Genomic DNA, 9,942 nt, shown 5'->3' on the forward strand with positions numbered 1-9,942 from the left:
TGTTTTGTTTTGATATATCTAAAAAAAAGCGACATTAATTTCTTAACGACCTAATGAAATATTTTTGTATTTATTAAAAAATAGTGTAAGGTATTTCTTTAATAGCTTCATAATAGTCTTCATAGCCGTTATCTTCCACTTTATTTTTTAATAATAGTACATTATCCATAAAAAAATTATAGTTATTACAGACTATTAAAACCTAACTATTTAAATTCTAACTTACATATTCACACTTTCAGTTACATAGATGATTTAATATCCATAAATAATATGGCCCCCAGTGGCACAGCGGTATGTCTGCGAACTTACAACGCTAGAAATCGGGTTTCGATACCCATGGTGAGCAGAGCACAGATACCCCATTGTGCATAACTTCAAACAACATCAATATAGTAATATGAAGTTTACACAAAATTTAATACATACAAATAAATTTGCAATAGAAAGAAGTAATAATAATAATGAGGTCCATGCTAACTATTTAGATTTGGACATGACTTTTATAGAAGGCACAGCACGGTTGACCATTTTTGATAAAATAAGAGAATTAAATTTTCCCATCCTTGGTCTACCCACACCTAACAGTGTTATTCCGTGTATCATGCTAAGTGGTATTATTATTATATCTTAACTAAAAAGTTTTTAAAAGTCTGTAATAACTATAATTTTTTATGGATAATGTTTTATTATTAAAAAATAAAGTGAAAGATAACGGCAGGCAATTAAAGAAATACATTATAAAAATAAAGAGGTCGTTAGTTATTTTGATTTATAAGTAGTTAATAGCAATTTGTTTAAATAATTTTATTTGGTATACCGGGACGGAAAGACTAACTTGAAGTACCTGGGCTTGTTTCGGTGTTCATGTGTTATACTTGAATAAATCTTTAAGAGAAAGGGAGGAGGTTGGGAGTAAGAACTTTCAAGGTAGGATTTATACTTCTATTTAATATCTTTGTGTAGGAGTGGAGGTTAGGAGTTTAAGTAGTAGGAATGTTAGGGTGGTTTCATTTCTACCTCAAGAAATTTAAGGGTAACTGGCTATAGACAGTAGAAGACTAGAAGCTCAGAAATTGGGGGTGTAAGTACCCAGCTTTGTGCCATTATTTGATTTTCCATGATGCCTGACTAGATTAACAGCTGCGTTTTAATTTCGTCTGAAGATGGGATATCCCCAATGCATTTGGCTACTACTGCCGGACATTATCCGCCATGAGAATAAGTTGACAACTTGGACCGATAACGGTAATGCGATATTTAATTTATTATTATTGTATAGTGCTGATTCAATTGGCTACTAACAATCAATGTAATCAATATTTATATATATATATATATATATATATATCTGACACCAAATTTCACTGATATATGCTTTTGTTTGTTTACTTGTACATGTGTAATTATACTTAATAAACATCATTAATTTTTACGTGTACAATTACATACTATAAAATCGATCAATTATGCAATTATTTAATTACTTTACTATTTATTTTTCTCAAATGTAGGTAACTTCACCTTTTCTGGTTTTGCTTTCTTGTATTTTCCAAGTTTAACACATCCATCTAACATGCTTTAACACCTAAATACTGTAAAATATATTGCTGTAACAATTTACCATTAGGTGTTTATTTTCATTATTCAATAAAGTCTAGTCCACTTTGAATATTCGTAATGAATTGTTTATTTCTTCTTCTATAATGTCCATGTTCTACAAGCAATGTTCATTGATAGGCTTAACTAACAAAATCTGTAAAGGACTAATAAAGAGCAATGAAATAAATAAAAACAAAAACCTGCAGTAAAATATGACTAAACCACAGGTTGTGTTACTAAAGCAAAATGGGAGGAATTAGAATTAAACAGTTAAGGGTTAATAGTAGGGTAGCTGATGATATTTTTTTACAATATACTTTACAATTACAGATAGTGTAAAAACACTAATAGCTATGATTCCAAACTTCCAAGATATCTTTTACAATAAGGATATAAAGGAGCCTAAAAAAATCTTCCTATTCAAAATAGTGTTTCAAACATATGTATAAATATTAACAAATAAAAGTTACTGAATAGTTTTCCTACTAACTCTCAGTAACGCATTCTCCAGAATTTAAATAACCGTTTCATTTGATAGTATGTCATATTTCTTCTTAATCAATGCTTAAACAAGAAGCAGCACTTTAAAGTACAGCATTTTTAGCCATATAAATACCATCTGTGGTTGTTATAACCCTAAAATTAGATGCAGCGACACCTCATGAACATGGCTAATCTATGAGGAAACTCATAATAAGGATAATAATAAAATAAGGCTTAGCTTATTTCACACGAACACGAGACAAATTTAAATTTGCACAGATTTATTTTCACAGTACAACTCCAGAAAAGTTTATAATGAGTATAACAGGTCCAGGTGTAAAATAGATGGTTGCAACAAATGATTAAAAAACTGTGCTCCATAACATCATGATTTTGTGGTCACAGTGCAACTTTTAACAGTAAAATGAAGTATTTTATTGGAAAAAAGTTTGATTACATATATTCATAACCAGTCAAGTGGCTAGGGTGGGATATTCAGCACAGTAAAAAAATAGTATTGTTAAGTTGCTTATGAAATTACATCAGCATTGAGAGTTTTGAATACTAATTACAAGCACATTATATTTATATGCATACACACATAACGAACATGTTTATATAGAGCATAATGTTTATTATCCTTGAACCTCCCATGTCTGCCACTTATTCCAAGTGTCTTCATTTCATTTAGAAAGAGTGAAAATTACAATTCAGTCTCATTTTCAACCTTTCGTATTCCTTTCTTCGTCAACAGCATTTTAATTTCTAGTTATTTTATTCTATTTATTTCAGTTTATAGTTAGAGATAGAAATAGGTAGTCTTTGCATTTTAGAAACATGTAGTGGTGAAAGAAATGTTGGTTTCACTCGTGTGTTTTACAAATTTTAATTTCTGGTGCTAGATTCAATGAAACTTGTATGCACTAAATTCAAAATGTATGGATTATACTCTCTACACAAATGTATCACTGAACTCTAGGTCATTTATATTGCACTTGTTGTTGTTTTTTAACTATTTTCAACTACACACAATATGCACAGTTATGAATATGATTTCTTAGGTCCATTAAAAAAAAAAACAACAACTTGGAAATCAGTTTGTCTTGCCACAAAGCCCAGGATTAATCTGAAACTTATTTGGACATCAAAACTAATCACAAATTTTATTTTAAGTCGCATTAAATTTGTAAGGACAACAACAAAACAAGGTACATTTGAGAATGTTACATCTTTCTATATCATCCTTTAAATGCTAGTAGAAGAAAAATGTTGAAAGAACAGTTTCTTGAACACAATCTAAACCATTTTAATATCAATGTGGGACATATTTATAGATAATAATAATAATAAAAAATATATATATATATAAAGCTACTTGTGAGAAATTGTTGTTTTTTTTTGGTCACATGATTCATACATTTATTACCAACTCAATGTTTTCCAATACAAATATTAAAGAAAATATACAAATTAAAAAATGCCTATATTTTTTCTTCACACAATTATTAGGAACTCCATATTCACAAATAAACTAGATCTATGAAATGCATGTAAAAGCAATATTAAGTAAAAGTTAAGTGTATTTACTAACTTATTCAATCACTGATTACATGTTGGAAAAAGAGCAATAGCTATAGAAAAAAAAATTAAGATTGCGCTACTTGTGACAATTCACAGCTTCTGAAATACTCCATTAAAAATCTATTAAAATGGTTTATTAAATAGAAAATTAGTAATCATCTTGAAAGCTGGTCCTGGTTTATCCTGTGGCACCATATGACCAGAGCCCTAAAATACAGAAAAGAATTAAAAACTAAATGTGTATCATTTACTTGTCATGCATTATAACACTAACATTTACAGATTAAAAGCAAACTTCAACTGTTTCAAAGTTTGTTGAAACCATGATTTGAGAATCAAAGGGTCCAAATGAGACAGACAAACATTAGTGAGAAATTTAATTTTTACAATTCATTTAATCAGTTGTTGAAAAGTGGCATTTTAATACATGGCTTTTTGAAATTCTACACAATTTTATAACATTTGCATTTTATTTAAAGGTGTAGAACAGAAATAAATACTGTTTTTAGGAAGAATAAAGTTTATTTAAAGCTTTAGAAAACATTTGCTCTTTCATTTAAATGGTTTTGTTTTGGCCTTTAGTATTTTCTTGAAAAGATCTAGAAACACAAGACTGTAAAAATATTAATTTCATTTAAATATACGAGTGATGGGGAGCCTCAGGCTTCATTTAGGGCAACTTTGAAAACTACAGCTTCCAGAGACCAAGTAGCTCCTGTACCCCCCCCCCCCAAAACTTACACACACACACACACACACACACACAGTTGGTGCAGCTAATGTTGTAGTGCACCAACAATTTATAGAGCCACCTAGATACAAATATCCCCACAATCTTAAACAATTAGTTTCAAATATTTATTATAATTTCAGATAGTATTATTTATGTAGGAGAAGAATATTTACAGACTACTTAGACCTGACATTTCATAGGTTTCATTAATGCAATGAAATAGAATGAAAAGCTAAATATACTCACTCTTAAATATGTTTAATGTTCAAACTTCTACAGGCACATTCACAGGCAATATTTTAATACAAGTATCCATAACATTATACAATAACACAACTGAAAACTGATATGAGTTATAGAAACTACACATGCATGTAAGGACACAGACACTTTATACTTTAGTCATCACTAATGTTCATTTTTATTAATTTATTACAATTCATAATTCCAAACAGATCTTACCTTAATTGTGACAAATGTCAAATTATCAAATTCTTTTACAAATCCAGCAATCTGATCTCCAAATTTCCAGTTTCTAAATTCTCCTTTTATCTATAATTTACAGTTCAAAATTATTAATTTTATGCCAACAAATTTTTAATCTACAACTTAAAGCAAAGACAATAAAGCTTCTTGAACCACTACATAATTCAAAAATGAAAAATGCATTAAAGCAGTTAAGTGAAAGACTTCATAACTAAAATTTGTAACACAACTAGTGTTTATTTACTTTTATAATGTATTAGATACTCACTAATCTGCTTTTCTTTTCCCCCTTTGTACACCAAAACTAGTGTTGGTGTCAACTAATGGAACATCATTAAAAACACCAAATTTTCTTAGGTATAAGTTTCCCATTTTTAATAAATATTTATTAGCTTTTATATTTAAAATAATTACAGACACTATTCTTAGAATAAATTAGTAGGGAAAAGACTATTAAACTATAACTAAAGTAAAACTCTAATATACAGTCAAATAATTAACATTTTTAATAGTTTGGTTTATTAAATAGTTCAAGAAAATAATATTAATTATTAAAATGTTGTGGTATATATTTATACACTAAAAGGGTTTTCACACACCATACTAGTTAACTGGTTAAATTTATCGTTTAAATGGCTTAATATATCATTTAATAATTTCTCTGGTGTATGCAACACTTCAATATAAGAGGTGCCCTTACGTTTCAACCAATTAATCCTTGAAAACATTATATGGTGCACTACTGAATTATGAAGTACAATTTTAACACAACATATAGATAAATGATCACCTAGTTCTTCACAGATGTCCCTGCACATCCAATCAAAAGAAATCTTCCCTACATTTTTCAGGAAATCATAAAATTCTTGTAAGGTGTCAGCATCCAATGCTGCTGACAACAACAACTTGTTCCAAAATTTTATAAACATTTAAAAAAAATTAGAAGTGTCTTAATTTGAGTCTAGACTGTTTTCTAAATCTTAAAACTGTCCTCTCACTATATTGTCTTCTGACTATAGCATAAAAAAAAAATCATAAGCCTGTAATTTATTTATTGTCCAGGTAACTTTGTATGCTTCATTAAGATTACCTCAGTTCAACTGATTTGATACGTGTTCCTAATGAGAATCCCCACTATGTAAACCTCTTAACCTTCTTAATTTCAAGCAGCCAAAGGTTCATATTTGTTAGAAACTGGTACTTGAATGCTAACTGAATCTGCCTCTATTATCCTAACATTTTTACTACTGTGTATCCTTGCAAACTCAACATTCTCAAAGTATTATCAATTTTTTTCTTTATAAAAAGAATGTAAGCAAAGTCAACTTAACCCTTTCATAACTGGTGCCCCTTTAAATGCTTTTCTGCAGAAGTCACTGTGTTACATTCAAAATTTAATTAAACACCTTTACTTTCTATGTATGTGAATGAAATTAATATTATGCGTTATGCTTCAAAGTTTTATTTTATCTAAGTTTAAGTCCTTTATTTCAAAATAAACTTATAAAACCTACTTAACTTCAGATGTATTGTTACGTGATCAATGAGCTATGGAAATTCTCTACTTTGGCTTTCTGTATCTTCAATAATACAATGGTTGTTGAGTAGAGGTACGTTTAGAGAACAAGATGCTTACATAACCTTTTGACTTGCACATTTCAAAGTTTTCTGAATGAATACAGTTAAAATAAGTAAAATGCTTTCAACCCCTGACAGGTGCCATGCCTACCTTCAACAGATTTGTAGAGCTTTATAGCCTACATGTAGATGTTACATACCTATGTGTATAGTTATTAACTATAATCTAACAAGTTATATTGAAATTGGCACCCAGTTTTCACCACGGAGTACATGTAACTGACTGTAGTATTGTCGGCTGCTTGATCTACAATAGCACTTACGATTGTTTCTTACCTAAGTATATTAGAGATAGTTTAAATTGTATTTAGGCCTTACTATCATATTTTAGTTAATTGTGTATTATTTATATTTTAAAATGCATAATTAAAAGTTTTAAATATACATCACACCTTAAGGCTTGCGATATTACATGCTGAACGAGAATTTCGATGAAGGGTTGTGCATGTCTCCAAAAATTACTGTAATATGCTTTGAGTGCACTGTTGACTTGTGTCAAGAGGAATAATAAGTGGTTAAGGACAAGAAAGGAAGATAAATCATTAAACATTAAGTGTATGTAAAAAGGAAAAGACTTAATTACGAATTTAACAACAGGAAAATCATTAAAGATATTCCACAAAAAAATTAAAAGGTATGTACTTTTTTTCTATTTCCTAGTTTTAATCATTTCATTGCATCATACATTGATGATAATAGCCAGAATTAGTGATATTGTAAAGAAAATGAAAAAAAAATATTTACCTTGAAAAAACTTTTGATATTCATTTAGGAGGTTCCAGAGGTTATGCAAATAAAATATGAAACTATAAGTTAAGAAAAGTATTTTTATATTTAAAATAAAAATCACCTTGCACATGAACTATTCATAGTTTGAGTGCAAATAAGTATTGTAGATAAAGAGCATTTTTACTAGAAAGAAATAATTAAAATAATGTCATTCTTTGTGTACAAGATACAGTTAGTTACTTATAAACTTTAACAAAATCTTACCAATTTTTGTGACGAACACACATAGCTACCATATTTTTTTTTTTTACGTGAGTGTCCTTCCCTTGTCGAGCGGATGGTAATTACATCCGCCCACACTGAAAGGGTTAACAAAGGAGTTAGTATATACTGTCTGGTTATATTTACTAATTAGCTAGTAAACTAAAAGAAAACAGACAATAATTGTTACCCTAAAAGTATTTGTTTGTTTTAGAGCAAGGCCACATTGAACTATTTGCTATGTCCACTGCAGGAAATCGAACCCTAGATTTTAGCATCATGAGTCCATAAACGTGCTGCTTTCTCACCAGTGGACTTCCCCAAAAGACGACTAAAGGGCACCTGGAGAATTCACCTGTTTTAACTATTCACAGCACTATGCAGTAAAGTGTTGTCTGTCAGTCAGTCAGTAGACACTAAAATGATGTCACATAAAGGATGCTTAACATTGCAATTTGTATTGTCGTGATGTCGGTAAAATGTACACATGCCAGGAATCATGAGAAGAATTATGCACTCTGTAGGCTACAACACAGCATGACATATGAAATTCAAAAGCAATAAATAAAAAATTTGTTACTATTAATTTTGGATTTATTCACTCTTGAAAGAGAACTTTTGGGGAACCTGTACAAGTACATTTAGTCTATAAGAATTATAATGGATTCAACTATTTACTAACCTTCAAATGTAGGTTATCCACAAACCACTCATCCCCAAGAAAGTTGCATGCCATGTCTACATCACCATTATACACCAATCCTTTCACCTGACCCGATTTTATCAGCTGAAGCACCTGGGGTTTCATTGTATCATAAATATTTTTATAGCCAGCTTCCACAGCATTACTAGAAGAAAAATTATTTACAAATAAAAAAAACTTTGGTTGTGTCTTTTTCTCAGGTCCAAAACTGTAACAAAAAGTCACTTGCGTAGTTAGTAGTCTATACAATCACCTAACATTAATTATTAACTTTTTTTTTTTAGAATAACCAGATATTAATTACAAACTAGTTTTTTTTTATCCTACATTTTGGTGGATAATCTGCTACTGTCTGCTTGGAAGTTTTGAGAAGGACTATTATCTCTGTTGTTAATGGTTAAAATTTAATCCTGGGTTTCTTTGATGGAAGTCTGGTGAGTTATCCACTTGACTGGGGTCTCACCTGTTAAGAACATGAATTACCGTGTTGTGTGGCTATTATGCTCCAAAGTTCTAACTTTGAAGAACTTTTTTTATGCTTCTATAATGTATTGTATCCACATTCACAGGGGACATTGTAAATGGTGTTTTTCCTCTTTTTTATTAGATTCTTCAGGTGGTTTAGTGTGTACTAATCGAGATTGTATTGTGATGCTTTTTCTGAATACTATTCTGACTTTATATTGTCTATGTATTCCCTGTATGTTTTCACAGAGAACTTTAACATAATGGAATATGGCTGCATGTCTGTAATTTTCTCCCTCTTTATTCTTGGTGTATATTTTTTTGTTTTCTTCATCTTCTTTCTATCCAATTATCTATTTATAAAGAGGTTATTCTGATGCGTTTTTCTTCCATTTTCCTTAACTTCCTTGATATTACAAATATTATTTATTTATGAAACTAGGCAGTCTTTACACAGTTGGGGTGGCTTGATTTACAGTTGAAGTATTTAACCATATCTCTAGATTTCCTGATAAACTCATGTAGTATATGAGTTATGTGTCTTGGTAACCAAAATATCAAGGAATGTGAGCTTATTATCTTTTTTCTATTTCAACTATGAATTGCATCATGGGATGTTGCTCATTCAGCTGGTTCATGCTTGCCTGTAGCGTATGAAAATGTCATGAATGTATCATCAACAGATCCAAGCCAAACCAAGAAGCATAGAGTGGCTGTTTTGAGAACATTAGCTTAAAATGTTCCACGAAGAAGTTACTGAGTACTGGCAATAAGGATGAGCCCAAAGCTAAGCCTTCTTGTTGTTGGTAGTATTTATCTTCAAGTTGGAAGTAGGTTGTGCATTCTAGTATTGTAGAGATTGTCATTTGGTGCTTTTCTTAAGTTCTATCATTTCCAAGCTGTTGGTGGAGTATTTGTAGGTACCAACACAGAATATAGTTCTTCTAAAAACTTCCCTGAAGATGACAGCACCAAGTTAGCAGTCAAAATACAGGATAAAAACATTTAGTAGTTAGTGTCTAATGATTAGAAAAGGGTTAATAATTAAACTTAAATGATTGGACAGGCTATTAACCACGGCAATGTTTGATATCCAGTCACTATATTCTTATGCAAGTATTTGTAATAAAGATTTAGTTACTCTGTAATGACAATTATATAATTATTTTTAATCCAGCAGAAATATAATTAAGTATTATCAATAAAAAAAAAAAAAAAAAAATTCAGAATTTTATGTATCATAGAATTATCAGTGGTCTTA

At 29.9% G+C, this 9,942-nt stretch overlaps 1 protein-coding gene across 7 annotated transcripts in view; it reads right to left on the reverse strand.

Moving 5' to 3' along the window:
• Nucleotides 1–1,672: 1,672 nt before the first annotated feature.
• Nucleotides 1,673–9,942, reverse strand: part of LOC106468706 (lysosomal protective protein-like) — a 31,249-nt gene continuing 22,979 nt past the window's right edge. For all 7 annotated transcript variants that reach the window (XM_013929149.2, XM_022397069.1, XM_022397068.1 and 4 more), the window contains 3 exons: nucleotides 8,196–8,361; nucleotides 4,862–4,951; nucleotides 1,673–3,873 (listed from right to left, as the gene is read on the reverse strand). In XM_013929149.2, the coding sequence (XP_013784603.1) occupies nucleotides 3,790–3,873; nucleotides 4,862–4,951; nucleotides 8,196–8,361 (340 nt within the window). In that variant the 3' untranslated portion in view covers nucleotides 1,673–3,789. The remainder of the gene's footprint in view (nucleotides 3,874–4,861; nucleotides 4,952–8,195; nucleotides 8,362–9,942) is intronic.

Source organism: Limulus polyphemus, unplaced genomic scaffold (assembly GCF_000517525.1).
Source record: "Limulus polyphemus unplaced genomic scaffold, Limulus_polyphemus-2.1.2 Scaffold3124, whole genome shotgun sequence".
Taxonomy (NCBI): domain Eukaryota; kingdom Metazoa; phylum Arthropoda; class Merostomata; order Xiphosura; family Limulidae; genus Limulus; species Limulus polyphemus.